This window comes from Eurosta solidaginis, chromosome 2, assembly GCF_040869045.1.
Source record: "Eurosta solidaginis isolate ZX-2024a chromosome 2, ASM4086904v1, whole genome shotgun sequence".
Classification (NCBI taxonomy): domain Eukaryota; kingdom Metazoa; phylum Arthropoda; class Insecta; order Diptera; family Tephritidae; genus Eurosta; species Eurosta solidaginis.
Genome location: NC_090320.1, coordinates 243,761,472 through 243,787,103, shown reverse-complemented (window position 1 = coordinate 243,787,103; position 25,632 = coordinate 243,761,472). Strand labels below are relative to the sequence as shown.

The window sequence follows — 25,632 nt, the reverse complement described above, 5'->3', positions numbered from 1 at the left end:
CCTGGCAGCAAAGAACAAAGCGTTAACGACCGCAACCAGGCTCGATGCTTCGGGGCAGCTTGAGCGCCGACCATATGGCCATAGTAGTATAGCGTCCTCAGTCACAAGACGAACAGACTACATGATTCCCTACCTGTACTTTGAGGGAGATCTTAAGGCCACAATAGAGGTGGACGGTTGGCGCAAGGGTGCGCAAATGGCGGACGAGGCGATACATGTGTACACCGATGGTTCCAAAATAGTGGAAGGAGTAGGGTCTGCGGTATACTGCGCTGATCCGGAATTAAGCAGTTCCTACAGGCTGCCGGATTACTGTAGCGTTTTCCAAGCGGAAATATTAGCCGTAACCAAAGCAGTAGAAACCCTGGAAGAGAATAGCTTAAGCTGCAACCGTGTTAACTTTTATATTGACAGTCAAGCAGCAATTAAGGCAATAATCTCGCATAGCACAGCATCTAAATGCGTGTTAGAGTGTAAGCAGTCTCTGCAGAGAATCGGGACAGGGAGAAGCATACATCTATATTGGGTCCCAGGGCATATGGGAATAGATGGGAATGAAAAAGCGGACGAATTAGCTAAAAAGGGCGCATCCCTTGAAGCTTGCTCCGTAGACGTCCCAATTAGATTGGGCGAGATTAAGCGAAGGCGAGAGGTGCACATGATCGACCAAGCAGAAAAGGCGTGGGTTCAAGCGCGGGGCTGTAAAGTGTCGAAGATTATGTGTAGGTCTTACAACCTTAGACTAACACAGTTGCTTCTATCATTAAAAAGAGAGGACTGTAGACTCATGACGGGTATTCTGACTGGACACTGCCTTCTGGCGTCACATGCCTTTAAATTAGGCTTGGTCAATGATAGCAGGTGTAGGAAGTGCGGGTTGGAGGAGGAAACGATCGAGCACGTTCTGTGCTCGTGCCCTGCACTTGCCAGGCTAAGACTCCAGCTATTAGGAGTGATACAGCTGTCAGATCTAGAAGCAGCAAGTGGCTTAAGTCCTAGGAAGCTTCTAGTATTTGCCAAGAGGACGGAGTTATTTTATAACATAGGTCCTGGTTTTTGATAGGGTTTTTCAGTTTGGTCGTTAAAACAAACTTCTGGTAACACTACGGACTCAATCAGTCTATGTGAGGTCCTCATGGACCGGCCAGTTCAACCTACCTACGTAACTACCGTGATCACGACACGATGACGATCGAACAAAGTTGCCAAAAGTAAAATATTGCATACAAATAACTGATAATAAAGTTTTACTATGGCAACTCTGATAAAATACAACCGCGCACTGGCTTTATGTATACATACTATAGTATAGAGAAATATTAGTTTCTTTATTCACGCAAATGCTAAATAACATAAGAATATTCGTAGTATAAAATATCAAATTTGTATTGCCCCTCTTCATTTACTTTCATTTTAAATTAAATTCACTCCAATAATTCTTTCCGACACAATTCCTCTATGGTACTTTGGCATATGATCCTCTGTGGGTGCTCCATGTAGTACTACAGTGATAGTACTTTGGAAAGTACTCTCACATATGTACTATATGGAATACCACACAAACAAAGCGAGAGTGGGATCACCTATTCCTCTCCTAGGACATCGCAATGTTAACTGGAGCACATTTTTTGTATGATCACAGATTAGTTTTGGAACACTTCTATACTCCTAAAGGAGTATTCCTTACATTATTTATGGAGTACTCGCGTTTTTTGAAGGGGTGTCTGACAAAATTTACCATTACAGCAACCCATACCTGAAAATCCGCTCCTTTTTTCGCTAATTATTGCATGCCTGCGTCGATACCGATGACACCAACCCCGGCAATTTTGACACTTCGTTCAGTGTCAAACGTACGTTCCACCACGTTCCACATTGTTTTGATACTTCAATCAGTGTCAAACGGCATAGTGTTAGAAATCGGATTAAGCAAACATATCTTACTTGTAAACATTTGCAATGATCTGATAGATTGGAATTAATGATTACTTATAACCATAAAATCATAACCAGATAAAACAGCTGATCGAACCTACCTTATGGAAATCAATGTAATCGATTAATGGTGCCATTCCATAACGTTAACGCCATAACCATACCATAACCAACCAATTGGTTTTTGATTTCTCGCCATATCCATAACCTAAAAATATTTGAGTTGGTGAATTTAATAACTTTTTGTAGATTTTATTCATTGTTTTGGATACGTTATGACTAAGGGACTGTAACTTGTTGCGTTTTCTTAACTTTTATGAAATTTTCACGATTTTTAGGTTAAGGCACCATTAATCGATCACGTTGGAGGTAGGTATGGATATGGGTAGGTTACGACTATGGCGTTAGGGTTAAGGAAATTTAATTGGCCCTTAAAGTCCTGGAAATGTTGACATAGTCATAACCATATTTTTACCTATCAATATAAATTGCAATATTGGCGCTTAACCTAAAACATGTGACCATTTCATTTCATGAAGAAAATGCGAAAAATTACTAATAAAGTCACAGATAATAAGTCAGTGAGTCAAAACGTATCCAAAACAAGAAATGAAATATATAAAAGGTTAATCAGTTCACCAACTCAGATATTTATAGGTAATGGATATGGCGAAAAACTGAAAACCAATTAGTTGGTATGGTATGGTTATAGCTAGGACGTAATAGTATGGGCCTTTATCCAATTTTCATTGATTTCCATCAGCTGTTTTCTATGGATATTGCCCTTAATCAACTACGATATTTTGTCAGACATCGAATTGCGTTACTTTAATAAAATGTTACAGATGTATTTTAAGCCAAGTAATATTATATTTCGGCGATTACGTCAGTGACAACAACATACGTATTTTATACATTATTCATTGTCATCGTAACAAGTCGAACTATACTTAAATACTCAAGTTTCTTGTATGTAATAATATAATTTTTCAATTAACATTTAAAATTCATTTCTCTATAACGGCGTTTAATTACTTGTCTTATTCATTTTCGTTGATTGTTCTTTCAAAATTTGTATTGCAATTAAAAAACAGGTACTTTTGGCGCTATTTACCTCCGAGCAGATTCAGGCGGAACTTCTCTTTTAAATTGCATCGTGCTCCTTTTTAATTTTTCCTTAAAAATGTTTTATGCCGACTTCGAACGGCAACTACAAGGCAGTTGAATTTTCACCGAGTAGCTTTCATGGCATGGCCTTCGGTATCGGTAGGCACCAAACAACGGCGGTAGTTTGAATGGAGATTCGCCTCTAAATTTTTGAGCTGTCAGCATGGACCTATTGTTCAGATACGAGCACTCTCTTTATGACACCGTCATTTTAGCAGCTATAAACTTGAAATTTATAAGGATGTAAAAGCCTATGTCATACCATATTTTCTAAAAAAAATCATAAAGGCTGGTGAAATGCATATGTTTCGGTTATTTTTTCCAGTCTCAACTTATCAAATAGGATCCTTGTTTGGTGAGCAGCCACACAAAATATTATACCAAAAAACTATGGGACGGTATGCAAATTATAAATGATTAGCATAACGGGAGCCCTAAAAACTACACCGACAGAAGCATTACATATCATTCTGCACATCCCGCCTCGGGGCAAAATCTTGAAACAACAATAGAGCGCAGAGTTGGCGCAAGGGTGCGGAAATGGCAGAACATACTAAATACGTGTTTACCGTTGGTTCCTAATTAACGGATATACCGAGGGATCCAAATAAACCCCTTTTGTGTCTGCTGTTTACTGTGCCGATCTAGAAATAAGTAGATCCATTAGGCTGCCAGATCACTGCAGTGTCTTTCAGGTGGAAATTGTAGCCGTGAAGAAAGCAGCAGACAATTTTAAGGAAAAATGCTTGAGATGCAGTCGTGTCATCTATATCTTGATAGTTAGGCGGACATTAAGGCAATGACCTCACATAGTACTTCATCAAAAAATTAGCTAGAATGCAAACAAGCATTGAAGAAACGTAGTTGAAGCCAGAGCAAACATCTTTACTGGGCTGCTTGTTATAATGTGATCTAAACGGCCGATGATTTGGCAAAGGAGGTCGCTGCATTTGATGAATCGACAATAGACGTCCCAATCCACTTTGAAGAAATCAAAAGCAGAGTAGTTGCAAATGATCCCTGAAGAATGAAAGATGCGAGGAGCTGCAAAATTTCTAAGATCATGTGCAAATTCTACGTAGTAAGAATTACAGAGTTGCTCACATATCTAAAGAAAGAAGACTTAAGGCTCACGATGGGCATGCTAATTGGATACTACCTTTTGGAATCACATGCATATACATACGTTAGGTCTCGTCTGTAAAAGCAGATGTAGGAAGTGCGTGCTGCAGGAAGAATTGTGCACGTCTTGTTTTTCGTGTCCTGCAGCCGTGAGGTCGAGGCTTCAGCTAAGGGGCGGCAGAGTTGCCAGGTCTCGTGGCAGCTATAAACCTAGATCCTACAAAACTTCTAGTATTTGCTAAGAGGACGCATGTCTTCTACAACATAAATCGTGGTACCTAATTGGGAGTTTTCTGTTTGTTCGTCAACGACATTCTGGTAATCCTAAGGACGCATTCATTGGTCTTTATTGACCTGGCAATTCAGTTTAGTCTATTTATTTCTCACCGAAATCGAAAAATTTAAAAAAATGAACAGAAGGCCACTACTTTTGAGACATATTCAGGGCTGTCATGGAATCCAATTGTTGTCGGAATCGGAATTAAAACCGACAAAAAAATTACTTTGGTGTCATGAAATCCAATGTTATCGGTTTAATGTTCGAATTGGATTTAGTGTCGGTTTTATGTGTCACAGAATCCGATAATATTGGGTTTGCTATCGGAAACAAACCAATCAGTTAAATGCTGTTGGATTTCAATGGATTTAATTTTTTCATAGATGTTTTTCTTCATAGTGTACCTATACAAGTGTGTTCACTAAGCGATAAACGTCAAAACTACAAACAGCCTCGCTCACCTGATGGAAATCTCAGGTCTAGAGTCGCATTTTTGGTCTCAACGACAACATTTTTGACTACCAATCGTATCGACTTTTTCAATTTTTCAATCATTCGGCGCACCCGGTAATGGTATGCATTTTGAATTCGCTGTCATTCAGAATCCAGCGAGTGCCTGTCAGAATGCTTGACAGATAAGTCAACACACTTGTACTTGTACACTATGTTTTTCTTTTGCAGTTGATCATTTTCTAAAAATGTAAGTAAATAAAGGTAAATTTACATATATTTTCACTCTTAATAGGGGAAAGCATAAAAATTCAATGCAAAACAGTATTTTGATTGAATTCATGGAGAAACATACAGATATTGCGAAGGGCTTCCGAAGCACATCATCTAAAATCGTTGACACCGTGTTTCTTCCTACACTCATGCTAGAATCCTTGCCAACTGATATTTGAAAGGATCCTTCAGTTAAAAATCGTAAAGTAGCTGCTAGTTGCAGCACTGGCAGAACTTTCGAGCAAGTTAAGCGTCCTTCAATGGTGTCCAATACCATTCGGAAATTCTCTTTGTTTATGCGATAGTATGCAATGCAACTGCAAATACACTATAAATATTTAGAAACCCACATTAAGAAATTTAATTACGCTGTCTCTGGCAACTCAAATGGATTGCTGCGATCTCTCAAAATTTTCCTTTTGACCTTCTCGCAACTTTCTTCTTCCAATGACATAAATGCTACAAGTGCTGACATTTTGATGTCAATAAATTTGTTTATTTCTATTTAGATGCACAAAACAATTTATTTTATAAAATTTTTCCAAAAAAAATTAACATCTAAATTGCCGGTGCACCGATAACACTGCAAAACAGCTGATTCGAACATCGCTTTTATTTACATTCGAAAACAGCAAAACCAATACGGTTTTATGACACCAATTTAAATCAATATTGGTTTGCAATTCCGATAAAACGCAAAACCGACTTGGATTCCATGAGAGCCCTGAATATGCAAAGAAAAATGATGAGCAAAAATCTGCTGACATGAGAGCTTAAAGCACCGATTTCTCGCAAAAGTTGTATGAAACTAAAAAAAATGTATCTACAGAAATATGTGGGCGAATTATGCAAATGTAATTTAGGATCACTTTGTATTATTATAACTAACAATAATAAGCTTTTTAGAATTTGTAGATTTACAAAACTTGCAAGTAATTACTTAAATGCTTTCCAACACTTTTCTAGGTGCATAAATCAATATTATTTTACGGTGGCCACAAACTGAAACACGTGGAGTTACTGATAAATGTTTTTACCCAAATTAGATACTTCTATTGGTTTTATATTTTAAATTTATATCTCAATACAATAAATTAGTTTTTATACTCAGTTGAGCAGAGCTCACAGAGTATATTAAGTTTGATTGGATAACGGTTGGTTGTACATATATAAAGGAATCGAGATAGATATAGACTTCCATATATCAAAATAATCAGGATCCAAAAAAAATTTGATTGAGCCATGTCCGTCCGTCCGTCCGTCCGTCCGTCCGTCCGTTAACACGATAACTTGAGTAAATTTTGAGGTATCTTGATGAAATTTGGTATGTAGGTTCCTGAGCACTCATCTCAGATCGCTATTTAAAATGAACGATATCGGACTATAACCACGCCCACTTTTTCGATATCGAAAATTTCGAAAAACCGAAAAAATGCGATAATTCATTGCCAAAGGCGGTTAAAGCGATGAGACTAGGTAGATGGGTTGACGTTATGACGCAGAATAGAAAATTAGTAATATTTTGGACAATGGGCGTGGCACCGCCCACTTATACAAGAAGGTAATTTAAAAGTTTTGCAAGCTGTAATTTGGCAGTCGTTGAAGATATCATGATAAAATTTGGCAGGAACGTTACTACTATTACTATATATGTGGTAAATAAAAATTAGCAAAATTGGATGAAGAACACGCTCACTTTTTAAAAAAAAATTTTTTTAAATTCAAATTTTAACAAAAAATTTAATATCTTTACTGTATATAAGTAAATTAAGTCAAAATTCAACTCCAGTAATGATATGATGCAACAAAATACAAAAATAAAAGAAAATTTCAAAATGGGCGTGGCTCCGCCCATTTTCATTTAGTGTGTCTAGAATACTTTTAATGCCATAAGTCGAACAAAAATTTACCAATCCTTTTGAAATTTGGTAGGAGCATAGATTCTATGACGCTAACTGTTCTCTGTGAAAATGGGTGCAAGCCACGCCCAGTTTTTATACACAGTCCACCGTCTGTCCTTCCGCTCGGCCGTTAACACAATAACTTGAGCAAAAACCGATATATCTTTACTAAACTTAGCCCACGTACTTATCTGAACTCACTTTATCTTGGTATAAAAAATGGCCGAAATTCGACCATAACCACGCCCACTTTATCGATATCGAAAATTACGAAAAATTAAAAAAATGCCATAATTCTATACCAAATACGAAAAAAGGGATGAAACATGGTAACTGGATTGGTTTATTGACGCAAAATATAACTTTGGAAAAAACTTTGTAAAATGGGTGTGACACCTACCATATTAAGTAGAAGAAAATGAAAAAGTTCTACAAGGCGAAATCAACAGCCCTTGGAATCTTGGCAGGAATACTGTTAGTGTTATTGAATATATAAATAAATTAGCAGTACCCGACAGATGATTTTCTGGATCACCTGATCCACATTTGGTCGATATCGCGAGAGCGCCTTCACATATACATCTAAGGGCCACTCGCTTTTAAAACCCTAATTAATTTGATATCCATATCGTACAAACACATTCTAGAGTCAACCCTGGCCCACCCTAATGGCGATATCTCGAAAAGGCGTGCACCTATAGACCTAATGCCCACTCCTTCTTAAAATGCTCAGTAACACCTTTCGTTTGATACCCATATCGTAAAAACATTCTAGAGTCACCCCTGGCCCACCCTAATGGCGATATCTCGAAAAGGCGTCCACCTATAGACCTAATGTCCACTCCCTCTTAAAATGCTCAGTAACACCTTTCCTTTGATACCCATATCGTACAAACATTCTAGAGTCACCCCTGGCCCACCCTAATGGCGATATCTCGAAAAGGCGTCCACCTATAGACCTAATGCCCACTCCCTCTTAAAATGCTCAGTAACACCTTTCGTTTGATACCCATATCGTACAAACATTCTAGAGTCACCCCTGGCCCACCCTAATGGCGATATCTCGAAAAGGCGTCCACCTATAGACCTAATGCCCACTCCCTCCTAAAATGCTCAGTAACACCTTTCGTTTGATACCCATATCGTACAAACATTCTAGAGTCACCCTTGGTCAACCTTTATGGCGATATCTCGAAAAGGCGTCCACCTATAGAACTGAGGATTACTCCCTTTTAAAATACTCATTACCACCTTCCATTTGATACCCATATCGTACAAACACATTTTAGAGTCACCCTGGCCCACCTTAATGGCGATATCTCGAAAAGGCGCCCACCTATAGACCTAATGCCCACTTTCTCTTAAAATGCTCAGTAACACCTTTCGTTTGATACCCATATCGCACAAACATTCTGGAGTCACCCTTGGTCCACCTTTATGGCGATATCTCGAAAAGGCGTCCACCTATAGAACTAAGGATTACTCCCTTTTAAAATACGCATTACCACCTTTCGTTTGATACCCATATCGTACAATCACATTCTAGAGTCACCCCTGGCCCACCCTAATGGCGACATTTCGAAAAGGCGTCCACCTATAGACCTAATGCCCACTCCCTCTTAAAACGCTCAGTAACACCTTTCATTTGATTCCCATATCGTACAACTAGAGACACCCCTGGTCTACCTTTATGGCGATATCTCGAAACGGCGTCCACCTAGGGAACTAAGGATCACTCCTTTTCAAAATACTCATTAACAGCTTTCATTTGATACCCATATCGTACAAACATATTCTAGAGTCACCCCTGGTCCACCTTTATGGGGATTTCTCGAAAAGGCGTTCACCTATAGAACTAAAGCCCATTCCCTTTTAAAATACTCATTATCACCTTTCATTTGATACCCATATCGTACAAACACATTCTAGAGTCAGCCCTGGTCCACCTTTATGGCGATATCCCTAAATGGCGTCCATCCATAGAACTATGGCCTACTCTCTCTTAAAATACTCTTTAATACCTTCCATTTGATACACATGTCATACAACCACATTCCAGGGTTACCGTAGGTTCATTTTCCTACATGGTGATTTTCCTTATTTTGTCTCCATAGCTCTCAACTGAGTATGTAATGTTCGGTTACACCCGAACTTAGCCTTCCTTATTATACTCAGTTGAGCAGAGCTCACAGAGTATATTAAGTTTGATTGGATAACGGTTGGTTGTACATATATAAAGGAATCGAGATAGATATAGACTTCCATATATCAAAATAATCAGGATCCAAAAAAAATTTGATTGAGCCATGTCCGTCCGTCCGTCCGTCCGTCCGTTAACACGATAACTTGAGTAAATTTTGAGGTATCTTGATGAAATTTGGTATGTAGGTTCCTGAGCACTCATCTCAGATCGCTATTTAAAATGAACGATATCGGACTATAACCACGCCCACTTTTTCGATATCGAAAATTTCGAAAAACCGAAAAAATGCGATAATTCATTGCCAAAGGCGGTTAAAGCGATGAGACTTGGTAGATGGGTTGACGTTATGACGCAGAATAGAAAATTAGTAAGATTTTGGACAATGGGCGTGGCACCGCCCACTTATACAAGAAGGTAATTTAAAAGTTTTGCAAGCTGTAATTTGGCAGTCGTTGAAGATATCATGATAAAATTTGGCAGGAACGTTACTACTATTACTATATATGTGGTAAATAAAAATTAGCGAAATTGGATGAAGAACACGCTCACTTTTTAAAAAAAATTTTTTTTAAATTCAAATTTTAACAAAAAATTTAATATCTTTACTGTATATAAGTAAATTAAGTCAAAATTCAACTCCAGTAATGATATGATGCAACAAAATACAAAAATAAAAGAAAATTTCAAAATGGGCGTGGCTCCGCCCATTTTCATTTAGTGTGTCTAGAATACTTTTAATGCCATAAGTCGAACAAAAATTTACCAATCCTTTTGAAATTTGGTAGGAGCATAGATTCTATGACGCTAACTGTTCTCTGTGAAAATGGGCGAAATCGGTGCAAGCCACGCCCAGTTTTTATACACAGTCCACCGTCTGTCCTTCCGCTCGGCCGTTAACACAATAACTTGAGCAAAAACCGATATATCTTTACTAAACTTAGCCCACGTACTTATCTGAACTCACTTTATCTTGGTATAAAAAATGGCCGAAATTCGACCATAACCACGCCCACTTTATCGATATCGAAAATTACGAAAAATTAAAAAAATGCCATAATTCTATACCAAATACGAAAAAAGGGATGAAACATGGTAACTGGATTGGTTTATTGACGCAAAATATAACTTTGGAAAAAACTTTGTAAAATGGGTGTGACACCTACCATATTAAGTAGAAGAAAATGAAAAAGTTCTACAAGGCGAAATCAACAGCCCTTGGAATCTTGGCAGGAATACTGTTAGTGTTATTGAATATATAAATAAATTAGCAGTACCCGACAGATGATTTTCTGGATCACCTGATCCACATTTGGTCGATATCGCGAGAGCGCCTTCACATATACATCTAAGGGCCACTCGCTTTTAAAACCCTAATTAATTTGATATCCATATTGTACAAACACATTCTAGAGTCAACCCTGGCCCACCCTAATGGCGATATCTCGAAAAGGCGTGCACCTATAGACCTAATGCCCACTCCTTCTTAAAATGCTCAGTAACACCTTTCGTTTGATACCCATATCGTAAAAACATTCTAGAGTCACCCCTGGCCCACCCTAATGGCGATATCTCGAAAAGGCGTCCACCTATAGACCTAATGTCCACTCCCTCTTAAAATGCTCAGTAACACCTTTCCTTTGATACCCATATCGTACAACCATTCCAGAGTCACCCCTGGCCCACCCTAATGGCGATATCTCGAAAAGGCGTCCACCTATAGACCTAATGCCCACTCCCTCTTAAAATGCTCAGTAACACCTTTCGTTTGATACCCATATCGTACAAACATTCTAGAGTCACCCCTGGCCCACCCTAATGGCGATATCTCGAAAAGGCGTCCACCTATAGACCTAATGCCCACTCCCTCCTAAAATGCTCAGTAACACCTTTCGTTTGATACCCATATCGTACAAACATTCTAGAGTCACCCTTGGTCAACTTTTATGGCGATATCTCGAAAAGGCGTCCACCTATAGAACTGAGGATTACTCCCTTTTAAAATACTCATTACCACCTTCCATTTGATACCCATATCGTACAAACACATTTTAGAGTCACCCTGGCCCACCTTAATGGCGATATCTCGAAAAGGCGCCCACCTATAGACCTAATGCCCACTTTCTCTTAAAATGCTCAGTAACACCTTTCGTTTGATACCCATATCGCACAAACATTCTGGAGTCACCCTTGGTCCACCTTTATGGCGATATCTCGAAAAGGCGTCCACCTATAGAACTGAGGATTACTCCCTTTTAAAATACGCATTACCACCTTTCGTTTGATACCCATATCGTACAATCACATTCTAGAGTCACCCCTGGCCCACCCTAATGGCGACATTTCGAAAAGGCGTCCACCTATAGACCTAATGCCCACTCCCTCTTAAAACGCTCAGTAACACCTTTCATTTGATTCCCATATCGTACAACTAGAGACACCCCTGGTCTACCTTTATGGCGATATCTCGAAACGGCGTCCACCTAGGGAACTAAGGATCACTCCTTTTCAAAATACTCATTAACAGCTTTCATTTGATACCCATATCGTACAAACATATTCTAGAGTCACCCCTGGTCCACCTTTATGGGGATTTCTCGAAAAGGCGTTCACCTATAGAACTAAAGCCCATTCCCTTTTAAAATACTCATTATCACCTTTCATTTGATACCCATATCGTACAAACACATTCTAGAGTCAGCCCTGGTCCACCTTTATGGCGATATCCCTAAATGGCGTCCATCCATAGAACTATGGCCTACTCTCTCTTAAAATACTCTTTAATACCTTCCATTTGATACACATGTCATACAACCACATTCCAGGGTTACCCTAGGTTCATTTTCCTACATGGTGATTTTCCTTATTTTGTCTCCATAGCTCTCAACTGAGTATGTAATGTTCGGTTACACCCGAACTTAGCCTTCCTTACTTGTTCGTTTTGGTTTTTTTTTGGTTTTATCGATTTATTTTTAAACCACGAAATGAACGAGTGTCTTTATCACTCCAGCTGCAGAAAATCGTATTTAGCAAAAAAAAAAAAAATATTAATTCAAAACAATAGCAAAATATAAGTTTTATATCGATTGGTGGGGTTTAATCATTGAATTTATTTTTATTCGCCCGATCTAGTATATTTTGCACCTACAAAATTTTTCTATATCGATAAAAAGTTATTTAATATTTTACTCAACACAACACATAAAAAGACCTTGAATGTGTCTTTTAACTCAAACAAAAAAAATTTATTATTTTAAAAATAACCACTTAAAACAGCTGTCGTTGTTTTCAGTGAAGTATTTTGCGACAAGTGCGATATTTATTCAATAACGGTCTTTGACACCAAAAAGAAAAAAAAAATAACATAAAATTATATTTGCATATCAAATCACTCATAATATAAAATAAATCAGATTAAATAGAATTTTTTGTTAATTTTAGCCACCACATTTCCTTATGCTTCACTAACAACAAAAATTTTAGTAAAATCTCAATGCCCCGTCACATAATCAGTTTTTCACATAAATGCTTTTAACTCAGTTTTATGCAAAATTAGTAGATTGCACGTATTTTTTATGCAGAACGGCAGATCGAGAGACACTGGCGGCATCTAACATGAAAAAGTAGCCAACCTCCAACTTTTGTTGCAAGCAAAGCATACGAAGAAGAATTAGACATTTGCTTTGGCTAAGGGTGCTTTCACACCTTGCAAGTAAAATTATTCTTCCCACCTGTTGGTACTACTATAAAATTATTCACAGTTAAAAACTGCAAATTCATAATAAATAGGACACAAAATATTGTGACGAATGTTATGATCAGTAAGCGATACTACCATCATTAAGCCGATACTAAGCAGCAACGCGTATGCACGTAACAAATCAATCATCATTTACACACATACATACAAGGTAGCAGAGAGATACACATAAACGCATGTCATCATCAGCCGAAGTAGTACTCACATATACACACGCATATGGATACAATCTACAAATATGCATGTATACAGCTGGTAAGCAAGCATGAAGTTCACGAAATTACTAGACCTTAGGAGAAATGGGTGAACGAGGCAACAGAGGGTATAAAAGCAGCGAAAGCTAAGTAATTAGTAATCAGTTTGATTTAAGCAAGCTATTGGTTGCGAAGTATAAGAATTATTGTGAAGTACTTTGAAAGTAGTCTAATAAAGACCATTTTGCATTATTGAATATTGGAGTTATTTATTCAACAATTTAGCGATACGAACGTTAGTAAAAGGTGTAAAATAAGCGGAGTTTCCCTAAAATCGTTACAATATGTTAGGAAGTATTTTTCTTGTATAGAGAGATTGTTTATAACAGTGCTTCGAAAAATTTTGTATGCGAATGGGCAAAGCGAAATAAACTTCAATTGCCAACTCCGAAGTACCTTTATATTTATTTATTTATTCAGCCTGCAGGTTAACCTTACGGACTATTGCTAGTTTAACGCAGTAAAAAATTTTATTTAAACGTACATAGATATAGTGGCATTACAATTTATTAAATGCGCATTATAATTACATAGACGTAAACTTCTAGCAATTGGCTCATTATAGCCTTAATTCGATCTATGGGACGTTTCGACAAGCAACCAGTTATACCTTAGTTCACACGACAAGGTATTAAAATGAATTAAGCTGTTTAGTTTATTGCAAATACAATTTGTGGTTGACTAAGTTATAGACAAACATAATCGCGAAATAAATTTCCCGATCTTCTAAAGGTTGTAAGCCAAGTAGTTTCCGCCGACTATCATACGTCGGCAAATCACATGGCCAGTTTAATTTATATTAGAGCTTACGATTTCTCGAACTTGTTCGAGAAGAGTTTTCTCGCGAGTCCTGCCTTCGCGCGAGATTCTCGAATATTGAATTACTCGTAAGGCTCGCGAGCTTCTCGACATTCAACTTAATCGATTAATTGGCTGTTTTATATAGAGCTTACGATTTCTTCTGGAGCACAAGCCAAAATGTCCGCAAACCCAGAAGTAAAAAAAACCGAATATAGAATATTGCCAATGCAGCTACTGAATTGAAAGTCGAGAAGATCGCGAGTATTACGAGTAATTCGAGAATCTCGCGAGCCTTGCGGGTAATTCGAGATTCGAAGCCTTGTTCTTGATGTCTCGTTGAAAAATAAAATATTGCATTTCCTTGTGTTAAGAAACAATTTATTTAGCGCAGCACCACTGCTGAAGTATCACAAGGTCAGATTGAAGATTATGGCAATCATTTAAACTACGTAACTTTGACGTCGCACAGTGGCGCCTCTGCCGTTAAAGCATGGCAAAAATCAAAAAAATCATAAAAGCGTTCGCTAAATCTAATACATGTTTCTAATAGAGAATTTTCCAGGGCTCAAGAATGTACAACTGTTTTTTCAGTTTACCAGGTAGAGCCGCTCAAAGTTGACCAATCATCAACATTGGGAAAAATTTGAAATTTTTCTTCTCTTTCGTTGTATTTAAAATGGTTTTGTGAGTAAATAGGGCGGCTGGTTATCGTTTTCTTGTATAGCAATTAAAGATAATTTTATTTAGGATTGAAACAAAAAAAAATTGTTTTTTTTTTTTGGTAAAAGTTGGCGGATATACCTGTTTTTCGAAATGCCTATTTTTAAGCCCTTTTTAAAACTTTGATGGAAAAAAAAATGTTAAAATATGTGCTCCGTCAAATTAACAGTAGTTATTTGTGAAATATTCAGTTACCTAAATTCGTAAAGTCTACCTGCGTCCAGCTGCAACTTCACTTTTTACATCAAATAAAGTTAAACAACCTTGGGCATAAATACGCGCATGAGCAGGTATATATAATTCAGTACGGCCGTAAGGTCGTTTTTGTTATTGGAACTTGTTAACAACATACATTTTTTAGTTACGAATGTATACTTAAAATTCATTTTAATAATTTGAGTAGGTATATAAAGCTATCAATCATACAATGGACATTATCATTTGTCTTTTGGAGATTAAGGAACTAAGTATTTTGTTTACTTAAATAAAGTGAATAGTATTTTTAAATATAGTTCACAGTTTAATATTTAGTCAGATACACTCGAAACCAATTCTAATATGAATTTAGAAAACTCGAAACTATTTGCGGTGTTTAAATCTACAAAGTCAAGACTGGACTTCGTTGAGGCTATTATGAGAGAATTAGCGAGTGAAACAAGCATTAAAGAAAAGGAAGGCCTGGAAGAAAAAATTTGTTTACAATACATTATGATAGAAAGAAAATGGAAGGACGTCTATCGTAACAATTCAAAATTTTATATAATTATAAACAAAGAATAAATGTAGACGATGAAGCAATTACAGATAGTAATATGTTTATGGCTTCTATTGTTCCATTACGACTAAAAGATGAAGCTTCAGAATATTGGAAAAATCCACATCTGTCATCAACTATATTGTACCGCCCGATATTATTTAAATACGAGAAGGAGTCTTCCGAACTCATAAAAGCTACAGTGAGTGATATAAAAAATCAAATTGCCAAATTAGAAACAACCATGGCGGAACGATACAAGGTGGCAGCATGGGACAGCTGATTATCAACTTTTTTTACTTGATTTGATACATCAACTTCCGGCGCAGTACGATTATGACATTTATCCATCGAATTTACAAAAACAAAGTACATGGAATTTTTATTTATGTTTGTAGGTATGTCACTATGCTGCCACCTTGTATCGTTCCGCCATGGAAACAACAATAATTGAAATTGAAGAGGGGAATGTCATTACAATAAAGCATGATTTTCTTCTAACAATGGTCGACGGAAAAGTTTTGAACTTAATAACAAATAGGACATCGACAATGAAATGTCCAATTTGATTCAATAACTGACGAACTAAATTATGAGTATGGAATATCTCCTTTGCTTGCTAGGATAAGATTTATGGAATTTGTTTTGAAGCTGGCTTTTAAACTACCACAACAAGGAGAAGTTTTCGAGGGCAATACAACATGTAAGGAGAAACAAAACAGGAGAAAAAAGAAAATAATTCAGGATGCATTATATAAAGAGATTGGCCTTAGAGTTGACTGTCCAAAGTATGGATACGGAAATACAAACGATGGTAACTCCTCAAGAAGATTTTTTGAAAACGATGAAGTGACTGCTCGCATAACAGGAGTTGATAGAGATATGGTGAAAAGATTGGGAGTAATTTAAATATTTTAAACTGCCAAGAACCAGTTAATGGACCCAAATTTGGACAATATGCATCTAAAACTACAGAGTTGCTGCATCGAAAGTATCCTGAGAAGAAACTTACACCAACGGTACATACAATTTTAGCACATGGAAAAGATTTAATAGAGTACCAGTGCTTACCATTAGGAGAATTGTCTGAAGAAGATCAAGAATCTAAGAACAAGGACTACAAAAGATATAGATGTATGAACACCTGCAAAGTATCAGGAGTTAGACAAAACGAAGACCTTTTCAACATGCTAGCTATCTCTTCTGATCCAGTCATATCATCTATGAAGTATGTAAGAACACAAAAAGATCTTACAGATGCGTATAGCTCAGAAATGGTTGCTTTGTTAGATATATGCTCCAGTGACGATGACTATGTTAAGATAAAATAAGTTTCTCATTTCTTATCACAACAATGAAAAACAGATTTACTAATCAATTTTGTTACTTTATTGAAAAATAAGATATCTATGTACAAGTTAATTTTTTATTTCAAATAAAAGAATTAATTAATTTAGTAATTTATAAATATATACCTTTCTTTATTGCATTTCTTTAAAGTATATCAAATTTATTTTAAAGCTTAGGCATTTCGCCTTCAAACGATTATTAAATTTTTATAGAAATCAATACGTCTATCGAGTTTGGTACAAATTGGTAAAGTGGTTACTAAGATCAAACTTTTTAGCATAAATGGGCAATGCCACTCCCCTTTTCCAAAATTCGTTGGCTGTTTAATCTTTAGCTCAAATAAAATTTCATTGAACCACTTTCAATAACTTTTAGTTATTAATAGAATACATATTTGGCTTGTAAATTAAAAAAAAATATGTAAAATTTTACGATAAATTTTGAAGCACCTTGTTATTCTGGCACCAAATACGGACATTCGAGTTTTATAAGAGTATTGCCATTTAAAAGAAATAATACGTCTATCGATATTGGTAGTTATTGATTACGTGATTACTTAGATACAATTTTTTATCATAAGTGGGCAGTGCCACGCTATCTTATCAAAATCATTAGTTTATCTTATTTAATGCTTAAATACGTCATTATTAGACAAATCTCATTTTATTATTTTTATTTTTTACTAAAAACATTTTGTTGTTGCATTTTCTAAAAATTTTCGACTTTGAATTTTTTTGAAGCACCCTGTATCTGTGACATTCTGATCTTTCACACAATAAAACTTCAAATAATTAGCTTTCGTTTGCATTTTAAATTTTTAAAATATCTTCATTGGTTCAAAAGTTATGATTGTTGCAAAGAAAAAACTCAAAAGGCGCCACTGTGCGTCGTCAGCAAATATTAGCCACTTAGAGAATTTTAAATGCTGGGGAAGGTCGTTTATAAACAGTATAAAAAGCAGTGGACCGCAGTGAGTACCTTGGAGTATTCTCGACCACGCATTGATGACAATATCAGATTTTGTTGGACCAATCTTAACTAAAAGCTTTCGGTTCACCAAAAAACTTTCACAAAAACTTCAAAAGTGTACCTCTATGGAGTTAAGGAGAGCTTGTGTGGTAGAATAGAATGATTGATGTCATTTGAAAGATCAGTATTACTAGTTGAAACGTGTACCTGGAGCTGTTCACAGTTAATAACTACTTCAGCCTCTTGGCATCTTCCCAAAATAGCTCTTTTGGTCAGTTTGAGTGGTGACTGGAACTCATTGAGTACTCTTACCGGAATACGTCCATCTTGTTTTGTCATAGCCAGGGTTTTTCCTACAAGTACATTCGGTGTTGGTTTGTTTGCTGCTTTAGCAACCCACAATTTGTCCCACAATCTCCATCAATCTTTGCCCAGATTACTGCTTCGGAGTTTGGTGGTATTTGCTGAATCTCTTCCACCAGCACTCGTTTACTGCTGTAGCCTCTCTCGTAGCCGAAATTAAGTGGCACATCCATGTTCTTATATCGCATCGTCCTGCTTTGCATATCGATCTTGAATCCTTGGTCGATTAAGAAGTCCACTCCAATTATGATTTCATCAACAATCTCTGCCACTATGAAATTCTGTAACACCGTGACATTCCCAATTGCTTCTTCACATGCTACTTCTGCAATGACCTGGGTGTCCTCTCCCGTGGCTGTACGTAATCTTGCTCCAAGCAATGGTCTTATCTTCTTGTTGACTAAATCCGATCGAATGATGGAATGAGATGCACCCGTATCTACAGTCAGTAAACGTTCCTTTCCATTCACATGTCCTCCAACAGTAAGATTGCTCGACCCTCTTCCAATTTGCGAGATAGATATTATGGGACATTCAATTTGGAGAGCCACATTATTGGAACTATTGGGACCGTTGCAATGTGACCTGGGTTGCCGCAATTGAAACATTCCATAACTCCGGCATTTTTTTGTTGTGATCCCTTCAGTGCTTCCAAAATTGTGTCTACCCAATCTGGCCTTTCCACTTCCACACGATGAGCTTTGTATGCTGGTTTACTCAATAGTGAGGCAGTTTTTGCTTTGGGTTTGCGTATGTGGCTCGCTTCGTTTCGACGTCCCGTATGCCATTTATAAAGCTCTGAATTTTTACCCTTTCGTTGTATTCCACGGGTGTGTCGGCATTCGCCAAATGTGCAAGCCTTTTGACATCTGACGCAAACTCCTGCAAAGTCTCATTATCTTTTTGGTAGCGGTTTTGCAACTCTATTTGGTATATCTGCTTCCTATGTTCGCTTCCGTATCGCCACTTAGAGCACCCATCAAAGTTTCGTAGTTGTTCCGCTCTGCTCTTCAGCAGCTGAAACAATTGGGCAATTTAGTTGCAGCTCCTGTGTACAACCTTTTAGAGCATCTACCGTAGCCTCGATTTTGTTCTCAAACTGCATTACTTTTTCGTCCATATGGGCTTCCAGCTGTGCAGAAATCTGCGATGATACATTGCTGAAATTTGTCCCGACATTTCGGATATACGCGCCTCCTGTGCTTCAATCCTGGATGCTATTTGTGACGACATTTCGGATATATGTACGTGCCTCCTGTGCTTCAATCCTGGATGTTATTTGTGACGAAATTTCGAATATACGTGCCTCCTGCGCTTCAATCCTGGATGCTATTTGTGACGACATTTCGGATATACGTGTCTCCTGTGTTTCCATCTGGGATGCCATATTTGTCTTCTGTTTTTCCAGTTGAGATGTTATATTTGTCTCTTGTTCTTCAAGTTGAGATAACACTGTCGATGTTTGAGCAGATACTGCAACCAAAATCATATTCAAAACTGTGCTCCTAACTGTTTGCGATGTTTCGTTTTTCTCTTCAATTTGTGTTGTTGTCTCGTCCCCATCAGGATGAGAGACATGCTCGTCCACATTAATTCCTTGCGATTCCATTACCTCTCGCAGCCGTGATTGAATTGCCGTTTGTATTCAATCCACGGTTCTCCAACTCCTTTTTTAGTTGCTGGATCTTTAATTCACTCAACTTTGCCATGTCCAAATTGTATTCAGAATCTTCGGAATTTCTGTTGAATTATATTCCTCTTCTGACACCAATTGTAACGAATTTAAGGATATTCCGCTTTCAAACCTTTTGCTAACGTTGGAATCGCTAAACTGTTGAATAATTAACTCCAATATTCAATAATGCAAAATGGTGTTTATTAGACTACTTTGAGGGTACTTCACAATAATACTTATACTTCACAACTTATTGCGTGCTTAAATCAAACTGATTACTGACTACTCAGCTTGTGCTGCTTCTATACTCTCTGCCCCAAATGTCTAGACGTTTCTTCTTCTAGAATCTCTATTCTAGAGTGTGTCTACGTGTGTATTTGTAGTTTCGCATAGCCATATGCGTGTGTATATGTGAGTACTACTTCGACTGATGACTACATCTGTGTGTGAGTTATCTCTTCGTTGCCTTGTATATATGTGAGTAAATTATGATTAATGTGTTTATGTAGCTTGCTTTAATGTTTTTTGTTGTTGTGCATTTATTTAGAAACAGCTTAGAGATGGTAATATTAGTCACAATATTATATTTCTCTCTAATTAGTAATAAAATATATAAAATATAATAAATTTATGATAATTGCATAAATAGTTTTAAATGACTCCCATAGTGGAACTCACTAAAATAACGACAATTTTAATAACATTTACCATACTTTATCGATTTTAGACTATTCATAATCAGCTTTTGTCGATAAATGATCGATGAGTATTTTGAGTTTGAAAGCGTCATTAGTTGTGATGCCACTTTCTTCCATTTGATGAATACCGTGATGTTATGTATCGTTATCGGATTTGCTAATAAAACGATGGCGAATGTCTTTAAAAAAGTTAGTGAATTCCCCTTATGAACTTGAGCTAGTTACAAGCTTGCGCCAATATGAAAACGAAAAACTTCATCGTGCGTCGGCTTCAATAGAACAAAATAAACCACCCTAGTATGCAATTAACAGTCAATTGTGCATCATAAAGTTATTTGTTTTTTATTTGCAACTTAGTTTAGTAATTTTATATGTTATTGTTAATTCGATAATTTACTGTGAATAGCTGTCGCCATTTGTGCAAGTGGAGTGCGCACTTCATTAAATTTAATTTGAACACGATTACGCAAATAAATTGCAGTGTATGTTGTTGTTGTAGCGATAAAGTTTCTCCCCGAAGGTTTTGGGGAGTGTTAGCGATGTGATGGTCCTTTGCAGGATACAGATCCGGTACGCTCCGGTAATATAGCACCATTAAGGTGCTAGCCCGACCATCTCTGGAACGATTTATATGGCCACATTAAATCTTCAGGCCATCCCTCCCTCCCCACCCCCAAGTTCCAAGGGGAGCTTGGGGTCGCCAGAGCCTCGCCTGTTAGTGAAAGAGGATTCGCCGCGGATAGGTGAGGTTGACAGTTGGGTTTGGAGAAGCTATATATTGCGCTGGCAACATGAAGGGTTGCGCTACACAGCCCCTTGAATCTGGTATTTTAGTCGCCTCTTATGACAGGTATAGCTACCGCGGGTATATTCTGACCCCCTAACCCGCAGGGACAATTGCAGTGTATGCAAAGTGTTGCTTAAAAAAATATGGCCAAGCCTTCAGTAAAATTATTGGAGATCTTTAATAGGTCGACACTCTTCTGGACGCACAACCACGCAACCGAACAGATACACATTTTTTCTGCTAGACCTAACTAAATATTTAGAACTTCACATTCTCATCGCCTTTTTGTTAAGGTTGAACTGGCAGGTTCGTAAGGACCTCACATAGATTGAATAAGTACATAGTGCTAAAGCCCTTTTTAGACATTAATTGCTGCTTTATTGGCAATAGTTGGACCGGCTGCATTTAAGCTATTTTCTTCCAGTGTTTCTACTGGTTAGGTAACGGCTTCTACTTGCGCCTAAAAAAAACCCTACAGTGATCTTGCAACGTGTATAATCTGTTTATTTGCGAATGAGCACAGCATACGGCAGAACCTACCCGGAGCACTGAGCCTCGTTGCAGTTGTTAACGCTATGTTCTTGCATATTCTTTCCAATTTTTTCAGGTAGATTATTTTTCGTGCGGCCGTCCACCAAACAAGGACTCCATAGTATAGGATAGGACTTTCAATCGCTGTAAATACACAACGGGAGGTAAAAAGAGATAGACTCCACATACACACAGCATTCTTTTAAATGCATATAGGGTCGGCGAGGTCACATAGAGCTTCCACGACAACTTACTGTGTGGAAATATTTCTAGATATTTTGTGCAACTTTTCAGCTACAGGATCACGACGCAAATTGGAAGAGAAGCTCGGCCTTAGATCTCTTCGGAGGTTATCGCGCCTTTCATGTAAATCCAAAAGCGCAAGATCCATCAAAGAGCTAATTGTTGGAAGGCACTTCCCACTTGTTTGACCGGCCCCTCATCGAATCGCCTGAGCAGTTGGTTGATGACCATCATCCACAGCAGAGATGATAACAGCCCGCCCTGCGGCGTGACCCTGCCCCGCGGTGTGGCCCTGCCCACTGATTTCATTCCCCCATGTAACCCCCATTGTGAAGTTATCGTCCTGCAATTTAAAATGCAACCGATACATTTCGTTATGGCGGGATGTACTTTAATGTAGCTTAGACCATCCATGATCGCTTGTTTAGAGACAGATTCCCATACTCGTTCCGGTACGCTTCGCTTTCTTTTACATCTATTATAAGAAGACTTAGCTCATCGCTCCACCTAGGCGGCTTTGCTTTCAATTTTCTAAGCTATCTGTGTTATAGGCAGACATCAGCGTCTGTGATATGAGGTAATTGGACTCCTACAGTTCTTCCAATTTGGCCACCTATTTGCGCTGCTTCAGTTTTGTTTCTACATGTTTCTCGCATGTTCTTCTCTTGATGCTGAAACTGATATACGCATGGGCGGAAAAGAATGATCTAGCAAGGACCTCAACAAAGGACATCGATATATGCACTAGCGCTTTTGACTATCTGCAAATCGCTTTACAGAATGTAACAAAATAGAGACTCATCTCTATCATTTATGTTGCCTCCCCACGCATTGTGGTGCGCATTTGCATCGGTGCCTATGATCAACCGCTTTTTGCGCCCTTCTTACACTAGCTTCTTGAACTGTCCCGGTGCACCGCGGTGGTGTCTCGGCAGTATGGGCTATAAAGCAGGATGACAGGATAGGGAGGTATTTAAAAAACAAACTTCTGTCCCAAATTTTTTGTATGCCACTGTCAGACCTGTAAAGTACTGAGTACGTACTTGTACTAGGACCAAAGTACTAGTACAAGTGCTAAAGTACTTTAAATCTAAGTACAAAGTATAAGTACTACGGTACTTGTACTTCGAATCCGAAAGTACAAGTAGATATACTTAGGAAATACTTGCAAGTACAAGAAAGTACTTTTTCTGATAATATATTTTAGTTTGATTCTTAAATGGAAAATCAAAATGTACAACATCTGTTATAAACTTTTTATTGAATATGAATAAAATTCATACTAGAAAGCAACAAGAAGTAAAAGAATATATTAAATAAGTATAAATTATACAACACCTAACACTATTAAAATAGTTTGTGTTTGTCTTGATTAGTACAAACTTTTCAAACGAAAAGTCCGTCATTAATTGCCTTCTAGGACTATAAACAATACCTGCTAAGGAAAATAAACGCTCTACTGGGTTGGTAGAAGCTAAGGGCGTATTCATTTTGAGTGATAGGTCCTTCATAAGAGGATAACTCTGAAGCATATTGAAATCTGTTGATGTATCATTAATATACCTGTAAAACTCTTCTGGAATCCTGGCAATGAATTCGCCGCGCTGACTGTTAAAAAATATTGGTTGATCCGCTTCAAAACCGTTCAATACTTGTCAAAGTACTTCGAAAGTACTTTCATGTACTTTACTTGTACTTTAACAATTCAAGACCAAGTACTTCGATACTTATACTTGTACTCATTTTTCGAAGTACTGAGGTACTGATACTTGTACTTGCACTGGTCTGGTCACTGTACATATACATATGTACATATGTGTGCAAATGCATTCAAACCTTTACAAGGTTCGCGTATTGTGAACAACGACGTGTTACCAATAACACATGTAATTTTTAATTAAATTGACGCTATGCCTCATTAGTTTAATTAAACTGTATGATAATAAAAGTTGTTAATAAAATTGAATCACATTATGATTCGGTAAATTAAGTTGAGGCGAGATATAATTATGAAGTATGAAATTTGTATGGTTTATTTGATATCACTAACTTAATTATTTCATAAAATTCAATGACCCGTTTTTTAATTTTAATCTCTTTTTTCTCAAACATTTTTTTACAGTTTTCCTCCTACCACAGCGCGTGATCCTCGCGATCATGGGCTTTTTTGCCATACTCAACGCCTATACAATGCGAATATGTCTCTCAATTACAATTACCGAATTGGTTGTTAAGAATAATATTACAGGTGGAGATAACTCGACAGCTGTTTGCGAAGCTGACGATTTAGACTCGAGTACAAGTGTAAGTTTTTAAATTTTATGCAATGAAGGGTTAATATTGCGTTATATGTAGATAGTATATGATTCAAATTTTTTTAATTATCTTACAGAGTGGTGGCACATACGAATGGTCAGAACAATTGCAAGGTTTTATTCTTTCATCCTTCTACATTGGTTACATTGTCACGCATGTGCCTGGTGGTTTATTGGCAGAGAAATTCGGTGGTAAATGGACGTTAAGTTTGGGTATACTTTCAACTGCTTTATTTACGATCATAACACCAATGGCAATCATTCATGGCGGTGCCGGTTGGTTAATTGCTACCCGCATATTGATGGGTATTGGTGAGGGTACAACATTTCCGGCGTTAAGTGTGCTGCTGGCACAATGGGTACCAATAAAGGAACGTGGCAAGTTGGGCTCATTGGTGTTGGGTGGCGGACAAGTTGGTTCAATTTTTGGTAATTTCTTGTCTGGTTTGATATTGGATGCCTATGATTGGCCATGGGTATTCTACTTCTTTGGTGGTATGGGAATTGTTTGGTTTATTATCTTTGTAAGTATAATTTTCTTTTTCTTTCTACAGTAAAGCATGACCAAGTGGGACGCAAGTGAATATACTAATTTTATCTTTAATTTATATGAATATCACTAGCATAACGGCTGATGCAGCCCTGTCCGCCCGAAAAGGTCGACACTTGTCTCTATCTTTCATTTTTCCCATAACTGTCATTCAGTCGATCCCTGATATCACGCCATACTCACTCGATAAGGAAAATTTCGCGTGACGAGAAGTGTTGCAAAGTTATCCGAAATTATTCAACGGGCTTTTTATAAGTAAATCTTTCACATGTGGTCGTATTGTAGACTTTCAAAGAACGGTTTTAGTTCAGCAGAGAACAGCGTGCATCTGTGTAAGCGCTCTCCGTAGTCCTAGGTTCATCCGCGTAAAGACCGTTCCTTGTTGATACACTATAGTCGTATGATATCTAAGTGTGACGTTCTTCATACCTCCTGTAGTCTTATTACATTTCAGCTGGGGTACGTATTTTGTGAGATCGCTAAGCCTGCACGTGGACCGATGTATCTGATTGCCTTAGTCACCTTGTTTAGACATTT

At 37.5% G+C, this 25,632-nt stretch overlaps 1 protein-coding gene across 6 annotated transcripts in view; it reads left to right on the top strand.

Annotated features, from left to right (window-relative positions):
- dmGlut (Dietary and metabolic glutamate transporter) overlaps positions 1-25,632 on the top strand; it is a 125,321-nt gene that overhangs the window by 90,338 nt on the left and 9,351 nt on the right. For all 6 annotated transcript variants that reach the window (XM_067767451.1, XM_067767446.1, XM_067767447.1 and 3 more), the window contains 2 exons: positions 24,353-24,534; positions 24,623-25,069. In XM_067767451.1, the coding sequence (XP_067623552.1) occupies positions 24,388-24,534; positions 24,623-25,069 (594 nt within the window). In that variant the 5' untranslated portion in view covers positions 24,353-24,387. The remainder of the gene's footprint in view (positions 1-24,352; positions 24,535-24,622; positions 25,070-25,632) is intronic.